The sequence below is a fragment of the Halichoeres trimaculatus genome, unplaced genomic scaffold (assembly GCF_033239565.1).
Source record: "Halichoeres trimaculatus isolate MK-OKI-2021-1 unplaced genomic scaffold, fHalTri1.1 fHalTri1_scaffold_11, whole genome shotgun sequence".
NCBI lineage: Eukaryota > Metazoa > Chordata > Actinopteri > Labriformes > Labridae > Halichoeres > Halichoeres trimaculatus.
Window position 1 is genome coordinate 30,699,195 of NW_027437189.1, and position 26,259 is coordinate 30,725,453.

The window sequence follows — 26,259 nt, forward strand, 5'->3', positions numbered from 1 at the left end:
GTACTGACAAGCCTCATCAGAGGAACCCTGCTTCCTTCTGCCCAGGTCTGGATCACCTCCAGACCATCAGCTGTCCATCAACTGCCTGATACCTGCGTGAACAGGAGGACAGAAATAAGACGTAAGTGAAACAACTTGAAGATTTGCTTTGATGTTAGTTGTGATGGCCATTTTAGAATTATTGACCTTTGGTTCAAAGGGACTGCGAGCACTTGAAAAAGTCGCCCTACTACAGTTTACAGTTCTACAGTTTTATTAAGTAGCTTTTGTCCAAAGTGATGTACAACACAAGCAAGAATTTAGACAGAAGGAAAGTAGAAAGTAGAAAGTAGAAAGGGACTCTTTGGATCGTATAGAGTTAGGTAATTTATTCCACCATTCGGGAACAACAGAGGAGAAGAGTCTGGCTAGAGATTTGGAGCACCAAGCGTCTTTCACAAGCAGAGCGGTGTGGGCGAGAAGGAGTGTAGACCTGGATGAGGGACCCCAGGTAGGCAGGAGCTGTCCTTGTCAATGTCTTGTAAGCCAGATGAAGAGCTTTGAATTTGATTGGAGCTGCCAATGGAAGCCAGTGAAGAGAGATTAACAGCAGGGTGACATGTGCTGTTTTGGGCTGGTGAAAGACCAGACGTGGTGCTGCATTCTGGGTAATTTGCAGAGGTTTAAATGTACATGCAGGGAGGGCTGCTAGGAGAGAGCTGCAGTAGTCAGTAGTATATCACAAGGGCCTGTACCAGAAGCTGTGTGGCCTGTTGTGTTGTGTCAGGTAGGGTCTGATCCTCCTGATGTTATAGAGGGCATATCCACAAGACCGAGCAATCAATGCTACATGAACCTTAAAGGTCAGCTGGTCATCAATCATGACACCCAGATTTCTGGATAAGTTTGTGGGCATAAGTTGATTGGGGTCAAGCAAGACCTTGATCTGTGGTTGGACCAAGGGACAAGCAGGAAGGACAATGAGCTCAGTTTTTGACAGATTTAGCTGAAGATGGCATAACTTCATCCATGTGGAGATATCAGCCAGACACGCTGATATCTGAGCCATGACAGTTACGCCACCAGGAGGAAAAGACAGGAAAAGCTGAGTGTCGTCAGCATAGCAGTGGTAGGAGAAGCCATGAGAGTGGATCACTGCACCAAGTGAGAAAGTGTATAAGGAAAAGAGTAGGGGACCAAGCACTGAACCCTGGGGTACCCCTGTTGATAAGCCATGTGACTTAGACACTTCTCCTGCCTATTACACTCTGAACGACCCGCCTGTGAGGTAGGACTTAAGATGAAGATCAGACCCTGAGATGCCAAGTTCAGAGACTGTGGAGAGGAGGATTCGATGGTTTACTGTGACTAAAGCAGCAGACAGGTCAAGCAGCAGTAGTAAGACAGAGGACTGACCAGCAGCTCGAGCCAGTCTGACAGGAGTACAGTCTCAGTGGAGTGGTCACACCTGAAACCAGATTGATAGGAGTCAATCAGGTTGTTTTTCAGCAGATGCTCAAAGACTTGGTTATAGACTGTTTACTTAAGTATTTCCGACAGGAAAGGCAGAAGTGAGACAGGCCTGTAATTTTTAACCTTGGCTGGGTTGAGATTCGGTTTCTTAAGCAGCTAGGTGACCCGAGCATGTTTAAAAGCTATGGGAAAGACCCCAGATTCCAAGGAGGAATTGACAATGTGTATGACTGCAGGTGTGATTTTGGGTACAATGGTCTACAGGATGCTGGTAGGTGTAGGATCAGGAGGACAGGTTGTGGGTTTGGAGTTTAGGTGAAGTCTGGAGACCTCCTCCTCACTCAGAGGAGCAAAAGAGCAGAGTGTGGCATCAGTAGCAGGTTGGATCTGGCTGAGCTGGTCAGGCTCAGAGAACTGGTTGTTGATGTTTGCAACCTTCTTAGTGAAAAAAGAGGGAAACTTGCCCGGAGTCAGTGCAGTAGAGGGCTGAGCGGTTGGAGGAGAGACTAAGGAGTTAAACGCCATAAACAGTTTTTGTGTGTCAGTAGCAGCACAGATCCTGTTCTGATAATAGGCTTTCTTTGCTGCATGAAGGCAGGATGTGAATGATGCCAGTTTTAGCTGGTATGAGGACAAATCAGTGGGTTTTTGAGATGTATGTTACTTTCTTTCTGCTGCCCTGAGTCCTCCTCTTTGTTCTTTTAGAACTTCAGAGAGCCACAGACTAGGTGGCTTTGCTTAGGTAGTTTTGACACCAGGGGGCAGAGTTTGTCCTGAGCGATACCAGAGAGAAATAGAGTGTGTCCGTAGCCTGATTAGCAAACAGTAAAGAGAACTGAGAGTGGTTGGGCATTTTGGAGGACACTACATCAGTCAGCTGTGTTGCTGTGAGGGACCTCAGGTTTCTGCAAAAGGAAACCATCTGCATAGGTGCCTGTGTTTGAGGGAAGGCTGCAGAGGCTGCTCCTAGATATATGCCTGATTGTAATTCACAACTTAAAATGCAATCATCAGCACCACTTTGGGTTTCAAAGTGCTATATCTCTGCATCCCGATTGGGTCGGATAACACCAGATTGATTTACGCCACGTTGAAGTCTCTTTGACAACACCACTCCAGGTGAGGAAGTTTAGCAGAGCTAGAGAGGTCTGTGTTTTTCCCTGCTGAACAGGCAAAAAGAGAAGGACGGAAGAGCGAAAGAAAATTAAACAGGAGCGTGATGGAGCATGGGCTAAAGGACAAAACTTGGGTTAATCTGTTTGTACTAATGTCCATTCCAACCCACATGCAGCAGTTTTTCTGCAGTGGTCTGTTCAAATTTGAGAATCTATCAATAGAACTAAGAGTGTGGTTACGTTAACTCTGCTTGGTAGAAGACTGGCAGGACATAACCAGGATTAACTTACTCAAAGCACCAAGCTGAGAGTAGCACTACATACAGCCATGTACTGAACTACGGCACAGACTGACAAAGTTTGCTTGTTGTCCTGCTTCAAACAATAGGGCTACGTAACTGATGATAAATACCTTACCCTGTCACATGGTATCCAGTAAAAAAATTGTCTTGAGCAAAGAAAAGTAGCTTTAAAAAGAAGGTCTGCTCTTCATTCATCTTACAAAACAAATGCAGACGTTGCTTAGAGTCATGTGCTCACAAAAGTGTGTAACAGGTGCTCATGGGAAGTGGAGTTTTTGTCCCAAAAAAAACACGACCACTTTTGGCCAAATGTGGAATTGCACTCCAGTCCTCACTGTCCCTTTGAAGATTTTTTTTCTATTGTGTTTGGTGGACCAAAGATTATGTCAGGGGTGCGTAAGAGTAACAATAAGAGATCAACAATAAAAACTAGACAATTTCCATGGAAATTGGAAGAGGGGCTCGGGCGACCGCCGGACTTTCATGACACACTCACACACATGTTTTGGACTGACGTTGCAACACTTCCAAACATTTCTTATTTCTGATTTAACATGTGTCAAACCTCATGCATAGTCAAGCACACTTCGCACACACGCTTTTGTATTTTTACTATTCTAGCCCCAAAATAATATGTCACAAATATAAGTATATGAGAACTTGTTAAAGAACCTGTGTGTGTGTGTGTGTGTGTGTGTGTGTGTGTGTGTGTGTGTGTGTGTGTGTGTGTGTGTGTGTGTGTGTGTGTGTGAGAGAAGGGGGGGATTGATTGTGCCCATTGATCTAAAGCAGGGGTATTGGGTTAGATGTGGGTCCAACAACCTTGCATTTATGCTGAAACCCTTAGGTCTAGAAGACAAATGAGCTTGCGCTGACATGCTAATGCGGAATGCTGAAGATGAATGACTGATGATATGTCTGAAAATGGTTGAAAGAAGTCCTGAAAAGCCTGCGCTCAACTGCTAATGCAGAATGCTGTATGAGTCCTTGTTATGGATAAATGAATTTAGAAGTTTGAATGGCTGAATGAATTCAAGAATGAAAGGAAGGAATTTAAAATTGAAGAAAAATATCTTGGAAAATAAGGAGCTGACTTAGGGAAATGGAAGTCAAATGCTGTTAAAGTGTGATACTTTGTGCCCTGTGTGTGTGTGTGTGTGTGTGTTCAATCATGTAAACCTGTCTGCTGAGGCTTATCTGATTTTGTGTTGGTAATCACTGATAGACAGACATACACACGTGTGTCTTTGTCCCTGAATGTTTTGATGAGTTTGTATAAACAGCTGCATGAGATGAAAGGTTGTCATGGTGACGTGCTGTTAGGCTACAGCAGCTAAACTAACCCCTGGTTAATGTGTTACTCTTAGGGCATTTTGTGGTAAAGCAAGAGTCCAAATCTCCTGTCACCTTGCCAAAACCGTAAGGGCTAGGAGAAAAATGAACAGGTCGTGAGAACCCCAAGACCTTGAGGAAGCTGTCCATGTTAGTTTTATGTCTGTAGACCCAGAAATGTGCCTGTGATGGCGAGAGACAAATAAGCGAAATTTGACTGATCTCTGAGAAAACCCCTCAGGAATTAACATTGAAGTACATGGTGTGCTGGTGCTGACTTTCCTGACAGTTAGCCATATTTATGAAAAAGTTCTCCTCCCTTTTACTTTACCCTTTAATAGACCAAGCAGGACAAGATTACTTAAGGTTTAATGATTTTTTTCATTTTTCTAGAGTGTAGATTTTGGAAGTTATGACAATTTTTTTCAGGGAAAGTTGAAACATTTCAGCAGCCGCCTCTCACTCTAGCGGAAGAAGTTCCGCTCTCTAGGAGCTGAGGTTTCAGGGCAAAAACTGAAAAGTTTATGTTGCTTAAGCAATAAAATCTCAAAAACAGTAAAAGATATCTAAACGTAAAGTCATACCCAAACAGCCAAAAGACCAGTGAACATTTTAAAGCTAAAGCGGTGCCTGCAAGTAGAAGTAAGCCGAAGTTTTAGCATCTCAAAGTTAGGGGAAATTTGGGGGGGAGAGTCCTAGACTCCCATTCATTCCTTATGAGACTTTTTTTTTGCTGTTTTTCGTGAATAACTTGGCCAAAATTTTGCAGATTGACAAAAAAAGTCATAGAACACCACTCCCAGCCAAACCATACGTTTTGATGTACAATTTGTTGGGGTTTTCTCAAAACCATGGGAGGAGAAGTAAGCCAAAAACATTTCTGGAAGATGATGAAAAAGGAGATGAACGGAAGAGCCTCTCCTTGTTAGAAGCCCGAGCCCCTTATAAACCTCAGAAAGGGAAGAGAAAGCATGAGCATATTTTCGGACAACTTAAAACTTTTCTTGAAAACCATAAGAACAAAGCCCATCTTGAAAAAAATTCAGACATAACTGACTCCAATCACAAAAATAACCAAGAATTAGCTTATTTGAAGTCCACTTTAAATTTCTGTTTCAGATAGCCAGAGTGATTTGTTATCATGACCTCTGATTTATTTTAGCACAAAAAGAGAAGCAGTGATTGAAACAAACTTTGAACAACAAAACACTGGATGCTGTGCTTTGTATTTGTAATCTTAACAATAATAAAATTATTGTTTCTCCTTTAACTTTTTTTTTTTTACAGATAAGGCTGATCTTGCTAGTAAGTGGGCAGTCAAAGAACAGCTGACCAGGCAGTATTCCTATGTGGCCATGGGGGTAGACATGCAGAAAACCTCTACTCTTCTGAACGACATCTACACAGATCTCTACATCATAGAGGGGGAGAGAGGAGAGGTGGACACTCAGCATGAGACCAAACAGATTGAAGGAGCAAAATTTAAACCACAAGAAACGGCCATTAAATATCACGCCATCTTCAAACCTCCATCAGGAAACGATAAAACCATCAGATCTGTGCTAACATTAGGAATGGCAGGCATTGGAAAGTCATTCGCCACAATGAAATACATGCTAGACTGGGCTGAGGACAAGTCCCACGAGGACATTTTCTTCATGTTTCCACTCTCTTTTCGGGAGCTGAATTTGAGAGAAGAGGAAACGCACAGCTTGGAGGGACTTATCCACAGTTTCTTTCCAGCAATGAGGAAATCTGAAATAAAAGACTACGACAAGTACCCCATCCTGATTGTCCTGGATGGTTTCGATGAATGTCGCCTCGGTCTCGTTTTCGATAAAAGCAACACATTGACTGATGTGACGAAGGAAACCTCAGTGAAGGTTCTGCTGGCAAACCTCATCCAGGGCAATCTGCTTCCTAACGCTCAAATCTGGATCACCTCCAGACCTGCAGCATCCAACGTCATCCCTGCTGATAAAGTGGACCGGGTTACAGAGGTGCGAGGGTTCAACGATGAGCAGAAAGAGGAGTACTTCAAGAAGAGATTTGAGGATAAGGATTTGGCTGAGACAATCTTGTCACATGTGAAGAAGTCAAGGACTCTTTATATCATGTGTCACATCCCTGTCTTCTGCTGGCTCACGTCAAAAGTTCTGGAGGACTTTGTGGAAAGAAAAGAAGAAGGAAAGATGCCCAGCACTCTGACTGACATGTACATACATTTCCTCTTGTTACAATGTCGACAGGCCAATGCGAAGTATGGCACAGGAGAGGCAAGTGGGAAGAGTGAAGATCCTGAGATCGACTCATGTTGGAACTCAAGAAACAGGGACACAGTTGTCACTCTTGGGAAGTTGGCTTTTGAAGGGCTGAAGAAGGGGGACCTCGTCTTCACTGAAGATACCCTGAAAAGGAATGGAGTTGACGCCCAAAGGCTGACAACAGCTGTAGTCTTTTCAGGGATATTAACTCAGATTAAACGAGAAGGACCTGGGCTACATGAACAGAAACTGTTTTGCTTTGTTCATTTGAGCATTCAAGAGTTCATGGCTTCCTTGTTTGTGTTTCACACATTCAATGACCGAAGTGAAAATCTTCTTACTGAACCTCCTTCAACGATCAAAGACCTGCCTGCTTCAGACTTCTACAAGACAGCAGTGGACAAGGCCCTCAGTAGCGAAAATGGATACTGGGATCTGTTTCTCCGCTTCCTGCTTGGCCTGTCTCTGGAGACAAATCAGGTTCTGCTGAAAGAGCTGCTGAAGAAGACAGAAAATAACAAAGAGACCAACGAGGCAACTATCAGCTACATCAAAGAAAAGATTAGAGAAGAAAAGAGTGATGCTGATCAAAATTTCAATCTTTTCCACTGTCTGAATGAGCTGAATGACCAGACCCTTGCGGATGAAGCAAAAATGTACCTGCGCTCAGAAACCACCAAGTTTGAAGACTTCTCCACTTCTCAGTGGTCGGCCCTGAACTTTGTGCTGCTGACTTCAGGTGAAAACCTTGATGAGTTTGAGCTGAAAAAGTACAGGAAATCAGAGCACGTTCTCCTGGGACTGATGCCAGTGGTCAAAGTCGCCAAAACTGCTCTGTAAGTACTTTTCTCTTCTCTCTGATAAAAAAGAAGCTCAAAATGTGCTGGTGACTTTTCCACTGAGGCTGTGTTTGGTAGAGTTCCTGATTTCAATTATTTCCACAGGCTGAGTTGGTGTGAGCTCACCGAAGAATCTTGCCATGGTCTTGAATCCTCAATCCTCAACTCTTTACCTTATAACCTCACTAAGCTGGACCTGAGTCATAATGACCTGCTGGATGCAGGTGTGAAGCATCTTGCTGAAGGCCTGAAGAGTTTACGCTGTAAGCTGGAGGTTCTCAAGTAAGTGTGCATCCCATTAACTGTTCAACAGCAGGGTGTGGAGCTCATGTGTAAAGTCATTTCAAACTGCAAAAACAATCACACATTTCTATTTTTTAATTGCTCATGCATACATTTCATTCCTGTGCCGGTAGTGCACTTTACTGCCAGCAGAATACTTGAAGGCATGTCTTGGAAAGAATTCAACCAGTAAAGCAGATTAAACACAACAATTATGGAAAAGGCTAAAATCCTGATAGGAAGTCTTGAGGCTCACAAAGCACTTTATAAATTGAATCTATTGAACTGAGGAGCAGGTTAAGAGGACAGTTGGGGGCTCTGGATCAGGCTATTGGCTTGGCAAGGATGCAGAGTATGAACTATTGCACTGGATGCAAACAGATTAAGCAGGAACTAAGTGGACTATCAGGACTTCCTCTGCCAAAGCTCAAAGGACACTTTCCTGACTGTCATCATCAGAGTTGCCTCTTATTATCATTAGACTTCCTCAAACATCCTCTGTATGACATCATCTGAGTCTATATTGAGACAGTTTGTCTGTGTATCATGTTAAGGACTGGTTGGTTTATTTGATCAAGTTTACAAGTGCAGAATCGGGGACACTTTAAACTAATTTAAATTTGGCCATTTAAATTTTGGCATGTATACCATGGCCAAGTAGGGGTGTAAGGCTGAAAAATGCTAGCTAAAATAATCCTTGGCCTCATCAAAAACTACAGGGGACCTTGATTACTGCACTTCTACCCTTACTTGATCCACATGATTCTCAGCTGTTTATGTTGATGTTTGTATGCGTGTTGTCTACAGATTGTCAGGCTGTCAGGTGACAGAGGAAGGCTGCTCATTCCTGGCCTCAGCACTCAGGTCCAACACAGCCTCCTCCCTGAAAGAGCTAGATCTAAGTTACAACCATCCAGGAGCCAAAGGGGCAGTGATGCTCTCTGCTTTAGTGAGGGATCCAAAGATGACCCTAAGGAAACTCTGGTAGGTGGAGATGTCATGATGTGTGTTTTATACGTTTCTATTTTTTAACAAAAAAGGCTGTTCTAATGGAATCTATGTCTACAAATCTGTACGTAAAGCTGGCTATGTGTCTATGACCCAAGTTACATTTGGTTCTGACACTGACTGTCCTTTTGGAAACTATGAATCTTGCATCCTCTATTCCAAAAAGTGGAGAGATCACCCAGCTTGTTACCAGCATTCAGTTCTAAAGCTAGAATTTGTTTTAGTTTGGTGCCCATGGCATGGGTTGCTTCCTCTTCTGGAAATACTCCATTAATGTAGATTAATATATTCAAGTTTTGGAGCAACATGTTGTCATCTAGACAATGATTTTTCCAAGTACACTTACAAATTTAGGCTAGACCATACTAAACTACATTCTGTATAACTACAGCTTTAATAAAAAGTGAAGGAGTGCAGGGGGTAAACATTGACAGCCTGCACTGTGATCATAAAATAAAAAAAATATGACAGGGACCGAGATTATGGCTGTTCATTTTTAAAATTCTAGAAACTGGTCTCGTCACTTCCCAAACATTTGCAAAATGTTGATTTTATGTGACAAACTACCTGAATCACCTATTTTTAAATGCATTGCTGTCATTAAAGGCCAAGTGAGATTTTAATAAGTGATCTTAAGCAGTCGAGTAGTTCATTACCAGGGCCAAAATCAGTTACTTCAAAATGCTGTTTCTCAGTTTCTGTGGTTTACCTGTCCAATCCATTTACAGCACATAGACCAAGAGCCCCTATGGCGAGACTACGCTAGCTGGCAGAGTTTAGCAGTGAGAAGCATGATTCTTCTTTTTTTTTTTTCAGAAAATGATACCAGGGGGTTCTGCTAAATGTAAATGATGGTGGTGCACCTCCACACCAAAATAAAAGCCGCCATCAATCATTCAATCGATCAATCAGTCTTTATTTGTCAAGCACCAAAGCACAACAAACGTTATCTCAGGACACTATCCAGAAACATTAACAGATCTAGACCTCTTACGGTTAATACAGTTTTATTAATAGAAACCCAACATCAAGACAGGAAAGGAGTCTGATCTCATCTTAACCCACCATGAGTACAGCACTTTGCAGCATTTAGCAAGTTACAATGGAGAGGAACAGCTTCCCTTTAACAGGCAGAAACCTCGGACAGAACCAGACTCATGTTAGACAGACATCTGAGGAGACTGATGGTGTTAGAGGGATAGATAGAGGAAAGAGAGTGGGAGAGAGAAATGTTGACAGAGGGAAAGGGAAAGAGACACACAGACACACAGATGTTTGGCGTTGTGACGACGGTTAAAGTGCAACCACAGGTCCATGGCAGCAGACCATTCCTGGCAATAATCCAAAGCCGTAGCAGCTAGAGCCTGACAGGAGCACAGCAACAGGCCGTCCACATCACCGATCCAGAGGAACCTTTGAGACAAACTCCCAGAGAGGTGTATGGTCAGTAACCATAACAAGACATTAAGACTAGAAGTTAGACTGACAGATAGAAAGAGGAAAACAGGAGCCCTTTGTGTCATTTTCCCCCTGGCGGTCTAGACTTATAGCAGCAGAACTAAGAGCTGGTTCAGGCCTGATCCAGCTCCATCTATAAACTCTATCAAAAAGAAAATTTTTAAGTTTACTCTTAAAGGTTGAGACCGTGTCTGCCCCCCAGACCTCAACCAGTAAGTTATCCCAAAGAAAAGGAGCCTGATAACTGAAGGCTCGACCTCCCATACTACTTTTAGAGACCCTAGGTACAACGAGCAGACCTGCATTTTGAGATTGCAGTGACCTGGACGGATTATACGGAACGATCAAGTCTTTAAGATAGGATGGCCTGATGCCATTCAGCGCTTTGTAAGTCAGAAAAATAATTTTAAACTCTATTCTAGATTTTACAGATAACCAGAGTAGAGATACTAACACTGGAGAGATGTGCTCTCTCCCCCAAGTCCAATTCAGTTCCTGAGCTGCAGCATTCTGAACCAGCTGAAGAGTCCTAACAGACTTATTAGGACAGCCAGATAAAAGAGAGTTGCAATAGTCCAGCCTAGAAGAAAAAAAAGCATGGACTAGTTTCTCAGCATCACTCTGAGACAATATGTTGGCCATGCCTTAAGAATTATGACTTTTTTTCCCCAGAATTAAACTCTACATTGCACTTTTACATGACACCAAAATTTTCTTGACTAAAACTCACACTCATGGTAGGATCATATTGTGGTCAAACATGTATAACATAACAAACAGAAGAGACTGAACTCGGGCAGGTCTTTGCAGTTTACAATTCTGTACACCGTGCACAGCATAATTTCACCTTGACATGTGCACATAAAACACGCAGTTACTGGAGAAAATCGTTTTTGTGCCTACTTTGATCTTTGATCAATGATCAGTGTTTAAAGATACATGTTATCATCTAGCTTTATGCTTTATATGCTGTAATGATGCAACTCACATCACAAATATTCTATGAGTTGCTGAGTAAACTTTAGATGTCTGTGCTGCATGGCAGAGTCTATATCCATGTATAAAGTCAGAACGAGCAGAAGTACCCACTGTCTCTCTGTGTGGGTCATATTTACTTTAGACTTCGTCCTGCTCAGTTTGTGGAGACTGTAATAATGATCGGTGCTGTCATTCCAGTCACGCATATTATACAGCAGCTGATTGTTAATCCTCCTTGCACTCCTACAGGACTCGTCTTTCTGCTCTCTTTGGGACAGAAGTTGCACATGCTCTATCTTACCCTTCATTCTTTAAAAATCAACAGAAATTTTACTGCCTGTTAGTTTTTAAACCAATTTTTACCAGTATTACTGTGCCTCTGTGCAGGGGTGTGTGCAGACTTTCAGAATGGGGGGTCACAATAAGGGCAGTGACATAAGTAGGGGTGGCCAGAGTGTGAATACACACAAGTTATCACAATTTTACAACTATGAGTAACTATGATTGTCTAAATATTATCTTTTACTTTTTAGTATAAAAATGTAGTATGTGCAACAGCCAGTCTAATAAATTTAAAGTCGTTTTTTATAAAAAGATAGATCTTTGACATTAGATGAGGCAAAATTATTTTCGTGTTGAATAAATGATTTATAAAGGTTTGAAGTTTCTAATGTTTTGGGTTTATAATTTATTTGTTTATTTTGATTAATTAATTGATTAATTCATGAGGTGCTGAGGGGCTCCCCCACAGTTCAAAAAAATCCTGGAGGAAACCCTGGATACTGGGCCAGATTGGCAAAAGGACAGAAGAGCAGAAGGAAGCTTTAGAGAAGAATGATAGAGCACAGGCTTGAACATGGGGCAATCTGTTTGTGATAATATCCATTCCAACCCACATGCAGCAGTTATTCTGCAGTGGTCTGTTCAAACTTGAGAGTCTGTCAATAAAATGATGAGCACTGGAAGGACATAACCAGGATTCACTAACTTTACATGTTCCAGACACGTCTCAGAGCACTGGGCTGTGAGTAACACTTAACAGATAGTCTGCTCACCTACTGGAGACTAAACTACAAACTGAGTTTAGACAGTTTGATTGTCATCTCATTTTATACAGCAGCATTATGTAACTATAAATAAATTACCTTGTTGCTTTGCATCCTTCAAAAAGTTGTCTTGAACAAAGAAACGTAGTTGTTCTAGAAAAGACCTGCTCGTCATTTATTTGCTTCAAAACAAATGCACAACTTTGCTAGGGTCACTTCCTTATAGAATAGAATAGAATAGAATAGAATAGAATAGAATAGAATAGAATAGAACCTTATTGTCATTGTAACAAGTGCAACGAAATTGAAGTCACAGCAGCAATCAAGAAAACAAAAGTAAGAAAGTGTATAGAAAGTGCAAAAAGGTCCATAAGAAAATAGATGATGACAGCTTGTCCATTATTGTCCAGTTCAGCCAGCCTCCACCTCCACAGGGTCCAGGACTGAGCTTCTTCAGCAGTCTGTTCAGTCTCTGTCTTCTGGATCCTATCTGCTCAGAGCAGGTGAAGCTCCTCCAACATGGCCGTGGTGTCTGATGTTAGCTACATTAGCCATGTCTGTGAATAGCATGATGCTACTCTGCCCTCTGGTATTCCCTCTGTTGCTGGGTTAGCATGGCTAGCTCATCCATCTTCTTGGAGATAGATCTTACGTTCCCAATAAAGATGGATGGAAGGACAGGTCCATGTCGTCACTTCTTAGCTCACACCTGAGAACCAGCACGTGGTCCTCACCTCCTTCTACTCACTTTGTGGGAAGACATCAGGCCTTACACCAGTTAGCATTGACATGCTACAGACTGCTAACAGCTGAGTTCACATGTAAACAATGTAACCATGGTTACATGTAGGATCTCCAGACAAACACAGGAGAAAAAGTAGTAAAAATATCGCTGAAGCCACAAAAAGTTTGGTGTCCATGACCAACGAATGAGCCATACAAAGTACGGAGAAGAGACAAAAAAATTACAAGAAACGGACAAAGGAGAGAGAGCTGCTGCAACAGGCAGCCATAGCCAACAGGGCAGCGCCTAGCAACCTATTGACAATTGACGATTGATATGATAGTGGGTGACAGGGCTCATGGGAAATAGAGTTTTTATCCTTGAAAAGAACTAGCAATTTAGAATAGTCCTCACAGTACCCTTAAGTTTAAAATGACCATTGATTTTTTCATTACACACCAAAGGTTTTTTAGTTTCAACTTTTGGTATGATGTCTCCACAATTATTTAAATTCAATCTAGACTTAGTTACACATCATCAAATTCATACTTTAAAATTTCCAACGGCACCCCAACTTTTGGGGTATTGAAGTTGTATCAAAAAGCAGTTAATTGATACTTTCCTCTTTGGTAAAAACTAATTAAATATTTTTTCTCTTTTTTACAGTTTGGACCGCTGTGGAGAGCATTGTTTACAACCAGGGATAAAGAAATGTAAGTCTTTTTGTAGGATGTTTTTAACAACAAATCACTTAAGAGCGTCAGGCCTAATGAAGACTGAAATTAATCAGAATCTGATCAGTAAGGCTTATTTTCTGAAGTGTATTCCAATTCATGTTTTTTTTAATTTTTACTCGACAACAAAGGACCAGTCACCTTAAACTCACTTTTGCTGAATGATGTATTTCCGATCCTCCCTTCAAACAAAACTGGTCACACAGTTTTAACAGCTGGATTAGAGAAACTAAGAATTAGGTTTTTAAATGAGCAGTACTTTATTAATGATTGGCAGTAGAACAGTAACAATCTAATCCCAATCTGAAGATCTCAATGGCAGTCAATGAGTTCAGGAAAAAGGGTCTCCGGGAAGGGACGGGCAAAGGACTGCAGATCTTCCTCCTTGTGTCCACTCTGAAGTGTTAGTTTGGCAGACTTATAAAATCAACTAGATTTCAAGTTAAACAAACTGCAGTATCCAGAGTAGGACAAATGCTATCTCTCTAAAAGACGTCCAGTTATCTATGAAACCCATTCCATTATGTGAACTTCAACTCAACAGTCAGTGGTTGAATGAAAAAATAAACATCTTATCATTAGCCAACATATACTGCCATCTTCCTTTCCTATTCTAGCAATTTTGAATTTCCCTCAGTGTCACATGCCCTGACTCTCGTGAAGCACTGGACTGTGGCTGCTGGCTAATTTCTGATTTCTTAACTTTCTAATTTTAATGTGTTTTAAAGAGGAATGTAGTTGCTCTGAAATACCAGTGAACTAAAATCAGACGGAAACATCTCATAAGTTCATACTGGGTGTAAATGTTGTATCTGTCTTTGCTCTAATTTTGGAAACACACAATTCATAATATTACACTATTATATGTTGCTCTTAAGATTCTCTAAAACTCTGCTTTTTTTTTTTTTTGCTTTATCTGAAGATGAAAAAGAGAAACAACAAACCAAAGAGGACATGAAGAGCAGAATCCTGATTGAACATGAAAACAAACTGAGAGAACAAGAACCTGAGACAGAACTTTATGAGATCGATGAGTCCAAAAACAAAGAAGATAAAGTTCCTTCATGGGATGCCTTATTTCCTGATACAGAGAAAGAGGAAGTTAAAACAGTGCTGATGAAGGGAGTCCCTGGTGTTGGTAAGACTCAGCAAACAATAAGGCACATGGTGGATTGGGCCAAGGGAAGATCCAACACAAACATAGACTTCATTGTGCCCTTACATTTTCATGAGCTGAATTCAAACAAAGTTCAAAGCCTGAAGGATCTGCTTCAGAGTTCTCTGTATCCAAAGAAAACCCCTGGAGTAGTTGTTTATGATGAGTGCAAAATCCTTTTTGTCCTTGATGGTTTGGAGCAATGTGAACTTCCTCTGAGGTTTGAAGAGAACAAGAACCTGACTGATGTTGAAGAGCCTGCCTCCATGGATGTGCTGCTATCAAGCCTGATGAAGGGGACTTTACTTCCCTCTGCTCTGATCTGGATCATCACTCAACCCTCAGGAGCTGAGAAGATTCCAACTGGATACATCCAGAAAGTGACAGAATGTCGAGGTAGGAAACCAAAACAGTAACATTTGATAACTAACATCCCTGCTACTGATTTGTTCCATGATTCATCAATCAATTATTTGTACCGCTTATCCTGTTCAGGATGGGGTGGCTAGGGCCTATCCCAGCTGTCCTAGGGCAAGAGGCGAGGTACACCCTGGACTGGTCGCCACATTGTAAAAAAAGAAATCTGTAAAAAAAACGGTAAAAGATTTGGCAGCAAAGTTTCTGGACAAATACCGTAAAATTACAGTCAAATCAATTTACTGTAATTTCCTGCAAAAATACTATTTTTCCTATGTACAATAACAAATTTGTAAAGTATAAAAACACACAAACGTGCTGTGCCCCCTTTAAAGCAGGGTCACATATCCACAGTGTGTCTTCCTCACTCACGGTTTCAAGCAATGTCACAATAAAAATGACTTTGCTTTGAAATAAAAGGAAAATAGTAAAATTTTGGACAAAAACTGACGGAGGACAAAATGACCAGTGGTGCATGAAAGGAAAGTGTTTTAGGAGACGGGCAGAGTGTTCTTTTTGGAGGTTTTTGGTTGTTTAAAATTTGTCTCCAATCAAATAACAATTCATTCCTGTATTTTTACAGTTTTTTTAATGTAGTTCTATTTTACAGCGTTTGATTGTAATTTTAAGGTATCCGTCTGGAAAATTTGCTGCCAGTGCTTTTACCGTTTTTTTACAGATTTTTCTCTTTTTTTTACGGCCAAGTCCTGTATTTTTATAGTTATTTCATGTAGTTCCATGTTTTTGCAGTGTTTGACTGTAATTTTACAGAATTTTTCAGGAAACTTTGCTGCCAGTGCTTTTATCATTTTTGACAGTTCTTTTTCATTTCTACAATGTAATCCTGTATTTTTACAGTTATTTTACAGTGTTCTGCATTTTTTTTACAGTGTTTGACTTTAATTTTTTTTGGTATCTGTCCAGAAACTTTGCTGCCAGTGCTTTTACCATTTTTTCAGTTTCTTTTTTTTTTTTTTTATCAATGAATTGCAACCATGAGTGAGGAGGGTACAGGGTTCAGCTGGCATAATACCTAAAAAGAATAACCAGGATGTCTATTGTAGATAATTTCTATAATTTTACAGTTTTGTATAATGTTTTTGAAAAACAGACGAAATACTTTTAAAATTAAGGGTTAATAACTGTAAAATTCTGTTTGTTGTTTGTTGTTTTTTGTTTTCTTTTTACTTTGAAAAATTACTGAAAATATTTGTAAATCTACTCATATTTTTTGTTTTACAAGAAAACAGGAAAAAAAAAATCAAAATTACAGAACATCTCCTGTAAAACTACATTTTTTAACAGTGCAGTCAATCATAGGGCTTACTCTGATTCATTCTTGGGCAAATTTTCAAAATTAAATTTGCCCAAGAATGAAAAGTTTTTCATCTGTGCTGCAAAAGCAGCATAATTCACTCATAAACTTCAACAAAAGTCAAATATTCAAACACCATTAACTAATTTGGTATGATTAAGGGAGTAAATAAGCCCATTGTAATGAGGAACATTAATACATGTATCATTTATCAGTACTGAACTTTATATTATTCTTTTCAGAGACCTTGGTGCGACGGAAGAAGCTGGTATCAGCCCTCAAAAAAAGCTTCAGAGAAGCCATGAAAGATGGAGACTTATTTCATCCCAACCAGACAACCACAGAACACATCATGAGGGAAGAAAAGAGTCATGAAACCAGTGATGAAGAGAAAAATGAAAGTCCTGGGACAAAACCAGTGATTCAAGTGAATGCAGTTTCTGAAATCTTCAAAGAGAAAAGTGGAAACAAACCAAGGAATGTGCTGACTACAGGTGTAGCTGGTATTGGAAAGTCTTTCCATGTGGACAGATTGATAAAAGAGTGGGCTGATGAAGATGAAGATGAAGATGAAGATGCCGTTTTGTTCCCATTTCACCTCTCTGAGCTGAAACTAAGAAGAGAGGAAGAAGTCAGCCTGTTTGGGTTACTCAATCACTTCTACAAAGAAACTGAAGAAATAATAATCTGTAACTATGAAAAGCTCAGAGTGCTGTTTGTCCTGGATGGACTGGATGCTTTTAAACCTGCTCTGAACTTTAATGATGAAGAGAAAGTGACTGATATCAGAGAGCCAGCTTCAGTGAACGTGTTACTGACAAGCCTCATCAGGGGAACCCTGCTTCCTTCTGCCCAGGTCTGGATCACCTCCAGACCATCAGCTGTCCATCAACTGCCTGATACCTGCGTGGAGACGAGGACAGAAATAAGACGTAAGCTGAACAACTTTTAGAAGGACTTAGAGATTTGATAGCCGAGGGCAGGCATAGTTATTCTGAATGAATTCCAATAGGGAAATTTACAAAGTCACAGCAGAAATACAACAAAGTGTAATCCCTCTGTAAGCACGGATATCTTGTCGGTCTTGTTGGTCTTGTTCATTCCCAATAATGATGAATGGAAGGACAAGTTGTTGCCATCTCTTCTTAGCTCACACCACAGCATCAGCACGTTGTCCTCAACTCCTTCTCCTCAGCTTGCGGGAAATACAGGGCCTTGCACCAGTTAGAATGCACATGCTACACACTGTAAAAAAAATGTGTAAAAAACAGTAAAAGCACTGGCAGCAAAGTGTCCAGACAAATATGGTAAAATTACAGTCAAATCATTCTAAAGTAATTTACTGAGAAAATACTATTTTTTCCATGTACAATGAAAAATTTGTAATGTATGAAAACAAAAGTTGTATTTAAAACTAAAGATAGATGTCTGCAGATTTACAGTATTAAAATGTAATTTTAGAGAAAAATAACATTATTTAACAGATTTTCCTAAATTATTACAGTCGAACACCTTCAATATAGTGACAATGCAAAGAGTTCTGCAGAAAAATACAGTTATTTTACAGCAAAATACTTTTTGTCATGATGGTGTTTTGTAACCGTGAGTGGGGGGGGGGGGGGGGGGGGGGGGGGCACACAGAGGATATAAGACTCTGCTGAACATTAAAGTATTGCATTGTGGGAACATGCTGCCTGTGCAACACTGCATGGACCGGCTGTGTTATTCCAAAAACATTGTTATTAAAAATTGACCGACATGGTACCATCAACACATCTTGTTTATAAAAAACAAAACATAATGTTAAGATCACTGGGTACAGGGTCTGCACAATGGAGCACAGACAGCCAGTCCACTCCATGGGGCACAAAGAGCTGGTTCACCCTCTGAAGTACAAACAGCTGGTCCACTCCTTGGAGCACAGATAGCTGGTTCGTGCCAGGGAGCACAAACATTCTGTGCCCCCTGTATAGCAGGGTCTCTTTTCCACAGTCTGTCCTCCTCACTCATGGTTACAAGCACTGTCACAATAAAAATGACTTTGCTTTGAAATAAAAGGAAAATAGTAAAATTTAGGATTCAAACCGATGGAGGACAAAATGACCAGTGATGCATGTTTTAGGAGAAGAGCAGTGTGTTCTGTTGGGAATTATTTTTTAATTTGTCTGTGATCAAAAAACAATTAATTCCTGTATTTTATAGTTTTTTATGTAGTTCCATGTTTTTACAGTATTTGAATGTAATTGTACGGTATCTGTCTGGAAACTTTGCTGCCAGTGCTTTTACTTTTTTTTTAATTATTATTTTATTTTTTTTATTTTATTCCAATTTTTTTTATTTTTGACAGTGAATTGCAACCATGAGGGAGGAGGGTACAGGGTTCAGCTGGCATTATACCTTAAAAGAAAAACAACATCCAGGATGTCTATTAAAGATAATTTCTAAATTTTGTAAGATGTTTTTGAAAAACAGAAAAAAATCCTTAAAAATCAAGGGTTAATAGCCATAAAAATATGTTTGTTTTTGTTTTGTTTTTTTACTATAAAATTACAGAGAATATCTGTGAATCTACTAGCATTTTGTTGTTTTATTAGAAAACAGGAGAAATCTGTTTAAAATTACAGACCATTTCCTGTAAAATTACATTTTTTTCAGTGCAGGCTGCTAACAGCTGATCTCATGGGTAAACAGTTCCACCCTGGTTATATGTGGGCTCTCTGGATACACAAGGGAACAAAAAAAAGTAAAAACACCACTGCAAATGCAACCAGGTTGGTGTCCATGGCAAACAAATAAGACATAAATAGTAACAACAGACCCCAAAAAATAACCAAAAAGAAAAGACAGAAAAAGGCCAAAGTGAGAGTTGTCTCAACAAGCTGCCACTTGAGCAGTGCTGAGCAAAACAAAAAGTTAAGGTTAAAAAAGATAAGAAGTAAAGTTGGACACTTTGAATGTTTTAATTTCAAGAAAGATTCAATGAAAAATGTCCTGAGCTTCCCTGAGCTAATCCTGAAGATCATCTAGAGATTATCTACCTTTTGTTCAAAGCTTTTATTTTTCAATTGCTGTTGTCCAGAGAGGACGAGGGGGATGAAAGAGAGTTAAAGTAAATGCAAATTTAGGAAAAACAACAATTTAAAATCCTTTCAAAACCCACCATCAAAACAAAGCCCATCCAAAGCCCATCTTGAACACAATTCAAAAATGATTGACCCCATCACAAATATAACCAAAACAAGGAACAAGGAGCTTATTTTAAATCCTGGAAATAAAACACCCTCTTCAAATTTCTGTTTCAAATAGCCAGAGTGATTTGTTATCATGGCCCCTCGTTTATTTTAGCACCAAATGAGAAGCAGTGATTGAAACGTAAACTTGGAACAAAATTCTTGATGCTGGGGTTTGAGTTTTGTAATCTGAACTATAACAACCTTGTTGTTTCTCTTTCTATAATTTTTACAGATAAACCCGATCTTGCAAGTAAGTGGGCGGTCCAATCTCAACTGAAAAGGCAGTTTACCCATGTGGCCATGGGGGTAGACATTCAGAAAACCTCTACTCTTCTGAACGACATCTACACAGATCTCTACATCATAGAGGGGGAGAGAGGAGAGGTGGACACTCAGCATGACACCAAACAAATCGAAGGAGCAAATTTTAAACCACAAGAAACGGCCATTAAATATCACGTCATCTTCAAACCTCCATCAGAAAATGATAAAACCATCAGATCTGTGCTAACGACAGGAATGGCAGGTATTGGAAAGTCATTCACCACAATGAAATACATGCTAGACTGGGCTGAGGACAAGTCCCACGAGGACATTTTCTTCATGTTTCCACTCTCTTTTCGGGAGCTGAATTTGAGAAAAGAAGAAACACACAGCTTGGAGGGACTTATCCACAGTTTCTTTCCAGCAATGAGGAAATCTGAAATAAAAGACTACAACAAGTACCCCATCCTGATTGTCCTGGATGGTTTCGATGAATGTCGCCTCGGTCTTGTCTTCGATGAAAGCGATAGATTGACTGATGTGACGAAGGAAACCTCAGTGAAGGTTCTGCTGGCAAACCTCATCCAGGGCAATCTGCTTCCTAACGCTCAAATCTGGATCACCTCCCAACCTGCAGCGTCCAACGTCATCCCTGCTGATAAAGTGGACCGGGTTACAGAGGTGCGAGGGTTCAACGATGAGCAGAAAGAGGAGTACTTCAAGAAGAGATTTGAGGATAAGGATTTGGCTGAGAAAATCTTGTCACACGTGAAGAATTCAAGGACTCTTTATAACATGTGTCACATCCCTGTCTTCTGCTGGCTCACGTCAAAAGTTCTGGAGGACTTTGTGGAAAGAAAAGAAGAAGGTAAAATGCCCAGCACTCAGACTGACCTGTACATACATTTCCTCTTGTTACAATGTCGACAGGCCAATGTGAAGTATGGCACAGGAGAGGCAAGTGGGAAGAGTGAAGATCCTGTGACCGACTCATGTTGGAACTCAAGAAACAGGGACACAGTTGTCACTCTTGGGAAGTTGGCTTTTGAAGGGCTGAAGAAGGGGGACCTTGTCTTCACTGAAGAAACCTTGGCAGAGAATGGAGTTGACATCAAAAAGGCCGCAGTCTTTTCAGGGATATTCACTCAGATTAAACGAGAAGGACCCAGGATGAATGAACAGAAACTGTTCCGCTTCGTCCATTTGAGCATTCAAGAGTTCATGGCTTCTTTGTCTGTGTTTCACACATTCAATGACAAAGGTGAAAATCTTCTTACTGAACCTCCTTCAACAATTGAAGACCTGCCTGCTTCAGACTTCTACAAGACAGCAGTGGACAAGGCCCTCAGTAGCAAAAATGGATACTGGGATCGGTTTCTCCGCTTCCTGCTTGGCCTGTCTCTGGAGACAAATCAGGTTCTGTTGCAAGAGCTGCAGAAGGAGACAGAAAATAACAACGAGACCAATGAGGCAACTATCAGCTACATCAAAGAAAAGATCAGAGAAGAGAAGATTGACACTGATCTAAAAAACAATCTTTTCCACTGCCTGCATGAGCTTAATGACCAGACCCTTGTGGATGAAGTCCAGAAGTACCTGAGCAAAGAAACCACCAAGTTTGAAGACTTCTCCACTTCTCAGTGGTCGGCCCTGAACTTTGTGCTGCTGACTTCAGGTGAAAACCTTGATGAGTTTGAGCTGAAAAAGTACAGGAAATCAGAGCACGTTCTCCTGGGACTGATGCCGGTGGTCAAAGTTGCTAAAACTGCTCTGTAAGTACTTTTCTCCTCTCTCTGATAAAAAAGAAGAAGCTCAAAATGTGCTGGTGACTTTTCCACTGAGGCTGTGTTTGGTAGAGTTCCTGATTTCAATTATTTCCACAGGCTGAGTTGGTGTGAGCTCACTGAAGAATCTTGCCACGCTCTCAAATCCTCAGTCTACAGCTTTGCATCTTGTAACCTCACTAAGCTGGACCTGAGTCATAATGACCTGCTGGATGCAGGTGTGAAGCATCTTGCTGAAGGCCTGAAGAGTTCACGCTGTAAGCTGGAGGTTCTCAAGTAAGTGTGCATCACATTAACTGTTCAACAGCAGGGTGTGGAGCTCTTATGTAAAGTCTTTTCAAATTGCAAAAACAGTCAGATGTTCGTCTGTTTTTATTTGCGTGGCTCTGAATCTCTAGCCAGACTCTTCTCCTCTGTTGTTCCCAAATGGTGGAATGAATTACCTAACTCTGTACGATCCACAGAGTCCCTTTCTGCTGTCAGAGATGTATGAAGACTCATCTGTTCAAGGAACACTGAAGCACTCAATCTGACCCTTCTCCTCTTTCTTCTTAGGGGTAAAATGAGTCAGAAGGTCTTAGACTCAGCTCTTAGTGAATTTTCAGCACTGATTACTGAATGTTGTTGAAGGTTGAATTATATTGTTGCAGCAACTAACTGTGGTTAGTTGCTGCAACAATATAATTAAATAGATTATTCTACACTACCAAAAGAAAAAAAAAACTTCTTGCACGTAATCCCAGCACCTGGAACCAAATAACTTTCACTTTGTGCCACTAATTAGGTTTTCCCTTCTGTCTACTAAATTCTTGCTTGTGTATTACTATGTCACTTTGGACAAAAGCGTCTGCTAAATGAAAATGCAGAGCTGTAGAACTGTAGAAGACTTTGAGGGGTATTATTGCCTTGTGCTCATTTATGTTTGGTCACAGAAATAAGTGGGCTAACAAGGAATAGGTAGCTAGCAAGAAATAGCTAAATTTGTAGTTAGACTATAACTTGTGAAATTTAGACTAAATTAATACACAACATTATACCCTAGTCTTTATGATAGTGAGCCTAATCACTTACCAGTTGAAACTGATTCAAGAATCATGTTTACAGCTTCTTCTGCACGAAAGGTTCTGTTCTTTTTGAAGCAGCAACCATCATGAAACCTTGTTAAACTGCCAAAGCCACACATTTTATCCTAAATAATCCAAAAATTTGACTTTGGCTAGAAATAAAATGGCCTAAGTCACCCTCTTGACTTGGGCCATTGTTTTAATATGGTGACAATATCAGATCTATTGAACCCCTGTGTTAGATCCCCAGGTGGGAACCTCCTTAAGGCCCGTTTATGCTCAACATTACATAGGGAGATGGATACGGCGCCTTCTGTCCGTGTCCAAAAGCACATGCAAAAAGACAAAGCACAAGCAAATTAAGAAAACATCTTCGTCAATTTGACAACACGTACGCAGCATTTAGAAAATGCACTGCTAAGACCACAACCTAACACATTAGAAAAACACACTGCAAACACACTACAAGGCAATGGAAGTGTTTCCAGAGGACACTTAATAGTGATGCACATCTGTCAACACGCTTGTTGTTGCAAGGAATTTACAGTAACAGCTGAATGTTTGTTGTGAAATCATCCAAAACGCTGCATTTTCGTTGTTGCTGTGTGGTTTAAGTTAATAGTTATGTTGATCTTAGTAAGTATGGCTTGTTTTTTTAAGCACTGTAGGAGATTACGTTTGATTGTACATAAGTGTCTTCTTAAAGACGGATTGACAGCTCTTTCAGCCTTCTCCACACCACTGTTGTGTGGTGTAGGAGAGATATAATGTGCTAAATTGATTAACAATGAATCTCTTGTGAGGAAGTTTTGTACATTTATTTCTTCAGTGATGAAAGCTGATATTTTGCTGGAAAAACGATGTTGTATCAATGTATGCTTACCGCTAGCATATTAATGCAACTTCCAATGTACTTTAGCATTAAGCTAGCGCCAAGTGCTCTATAGCGTTTTGGTAGTTTAAGAGCTATATAACATGCTGAATGTATGAAATAGGAATCTCTTGTAAGAGGGCCACCTTTGTTATTTGTTCCTTTCCTTCTGTTGTCAAATCTTTCTTCTTCCCCATCTTGCATTCAGGAAGCAACTGCATAATAACTGTGCACAGTGGCCTTTTATAGGTTGTCACAAAAGTAATATTACTCAGAGTTTTGGATAAAATTTCTAAGGGAACATATTTTATACTGACTCTAACCACACAATACGACAATTAAACTTGGTTTTAATTTCGTCCATCCAACGCAATATTTTATTTAAATTATATACTGGACTGAAAAAAAAACTGTGACTGAAAATCCCCGGCAATAACAAGTGTGTCTGCAGATGTGCATCACTTTTAAGTGTCCTCTGGAAACACTTCCGTTGTAGTGTGTTTGCAGCGTGTTTTTCTAATGTCACGTTCACATTGCTTTCTCTTTTTGGGACATTCATACACAAACTTTGTAAACTTGTCTTTTTAAAGGTGCTGTACAAATAAAGTTATTATTCCTGGACTCCTTCTTCAAACTGATCCACATGATTCTCAGCTGTTTATGTTGACGTTTGTTGATGTTTGTATGCATGTTGTCTACAGATTGTCAGGCTGTCAGGTGACAGAGGAAGGCTGCTCATTCCTGACCTCAGCACTCAGGTCCAACACAGCCTCCTCCCTGAAAGAGCTAGACCTAAGTTACAACCACCCAGGAGCCAATGGGGCAGCGATGCTCTCTGATATAGAGGTGGATCCAAAGATGAGCCTGACGACACTCTGGTAGGTGAAGATGACAGGATGATCAACAAAGTAGGCTGTTTTAATGGAATCTATGTCCACAAATCTGCAAAGTTAGCAGTAAGTCTACGACTCAAGTTACCCTTGGATGTTACACCGACTGTCCTATGGGAAATTATGGATCTTGCATCCTCTATTCCAAAGAGTCGAGAAACCACCCAGCTCGTCCCCAGCATACAGTTTTTAATCTAGTATCTGTGATAGTATGGTGCCCATGGCATGGGTTACTCACGATTCTGGAAATATTCCATTCATTTAGATCAATATAAGCAAGCTTTGGAGCAACATGATTTTTCAGTGTACACCTTACATGTTTAAGCAAGACCATGCTAAATCACATTCACTATTACAACAGCTTAAATCAAAACTGAAGAAGTGCAGGAGGTAAATTTTGACTGCCTGCATAATAATCATTAAAATAAAATAAAATTTAAAAAATGACGGGGGCCGAAACTCTTAAGCACCTGAAATTCTTCATGTCAAGATTATGACACTTCATTTTTATGATTCTAGAAACTGGTCTCCTCACTTCCTGAACACTCGAAAAATGATGTTACAAGAAGATATGGTGTAAGAAAAAAGGATAACTTGTGCCTGGCTCAAATGTATTGCTAGAATGACTGCTTAATTGTGGTCACACAACAGAGTTTTTTTTCAACATTTCATAAATGATACTGGTTGTCAATATTGTATTGAACTTTTTTCATGTGGTACTAATGAAATGTCTGTATTCTCGATGTATTGATAGGAAATGATCTGAGAAAAAAAAAGATAGATAGATAGATAGATAGATAGATAGATAGATAGATAGATAGATAGATAGATAGATAGATAGATAGATAGATAGATAGATAGATGGTTTAACTTTTCCAAATTAATATTCTATTAATAAGATTCCTGTATCTGGAGATGCTTCAGGTATGAAGAACTGTGAGTCTGACATTTGTTTGTCCTGATGTTGAAGTATCTTTTCTCTCCAGCCGCATGCTGTTGCATATCTGATAGGCCACCATGTAGCACAGAAAGCACTCTGCGACAGATTTTACCGTGCCCTATAAAACCGTTTCACTCACACTCACATCTGTGTTTCTGCATCCTTTGCTTTTCAATGGGGCATGGGGCGGAGTACCAGAAGCAGCCACAGACTGTTTACTTCTGATTATCTGTGAATTTCTCTCATCCATTTAATGACGAGCACTTATTTCACGCTTTAAATCAACAAACCAACTGCTGTTTCTCGGGGGCGGACGCAAACGCATGTTGATTCAGGCAGAGTAGTGCTGCATTCAACGCAAACTGGAAATACAGGACAAATTGCTTCCTGTATTGATTTAAAAACCTTTAAGTGCCAAATACGGGATGATTCTTCATTTTAGGGACGGATGGCAACCCTAGTTAGACCCCCGTTATAGGACAACCACACACACACACACACAAACACACACACACACACACACACACACACACACACACACACACACACACACACACACACACACACACACACACACACACACACACGCTCTTTTCCACATCAACTTCAATGAAAAAAAACATCTAATATTCGGGTCAATACAGTATTAGACTTTAAAAGATGTACATATCATATTCAGTGTTGATTTGACATTTTGCACAGCAGCTTTGCTTTTAGGAAACTGAAGTTGAATATTATATATATTAAAGTAGTCTCTTTGAAAAAAAACAAAAACTTTTTTGTCTCTTTTG

At 40.2% G+C, this 26,259-nt stretch overlaps 1 protein-coding gene across 1 annotated transcript; it reads left to right on the top strand.

Moving 5' to 3' along the window:
- LOC141798842 (uncharacterized) lies at positions 1-24,520 on the top strand. Its single transcript, XM_074680705.1, has 10 exons — positions 1-121; positions 5,489-7,301; positions 7,410-7,586; positions 8,394-8,570; positions 13,467-13,513; positions 14,457-15,086; positions 16,665-17,354; positions 19,888-21,691; positions 21,803-21,979; positions 24,340-24,520. Exons 2-10 carry the CDS (start codon positions 5,557-5,559, stop codon positions 24,518-24,520), a joined length of 5,628 nt encoding a protein of 1,875 aa, XP_074536806.1. The 5' UTR covers positions 1-121; positions 5,489-5,556.
- Positions 24,521-26,259: the final 1,739 nt, after the last annotated feature.

What these genes read in the sequence shown, in the direction of transcription:
- LOC141798842 (XM_074680705.1), top strand. Translation starts at nt 5,557, where the DNA reads ATGGGGGTAGACATGCAGAAAACCTCTACTCTTCTGAACGACATCTAC. An exon ending in ATGACCCTAAGGAAACTCTG is followed by an intron (nt 8,571 to 13,466) that starts GTAGGTGGAGAT and finishes TCTTTTTTACAG; the next exon opens with TTTGGACCGCTGTGGAGAGC. An exon ending in TGTAAGCTGGAGGTTCTCAA is followed by an intron (nt 21,980 to 24,339) that starts GTAAGTGTGCAT and finishes TGTTGTCTACAG; the next exon opens with ATTGTCAGGCTGTCAGGTGA.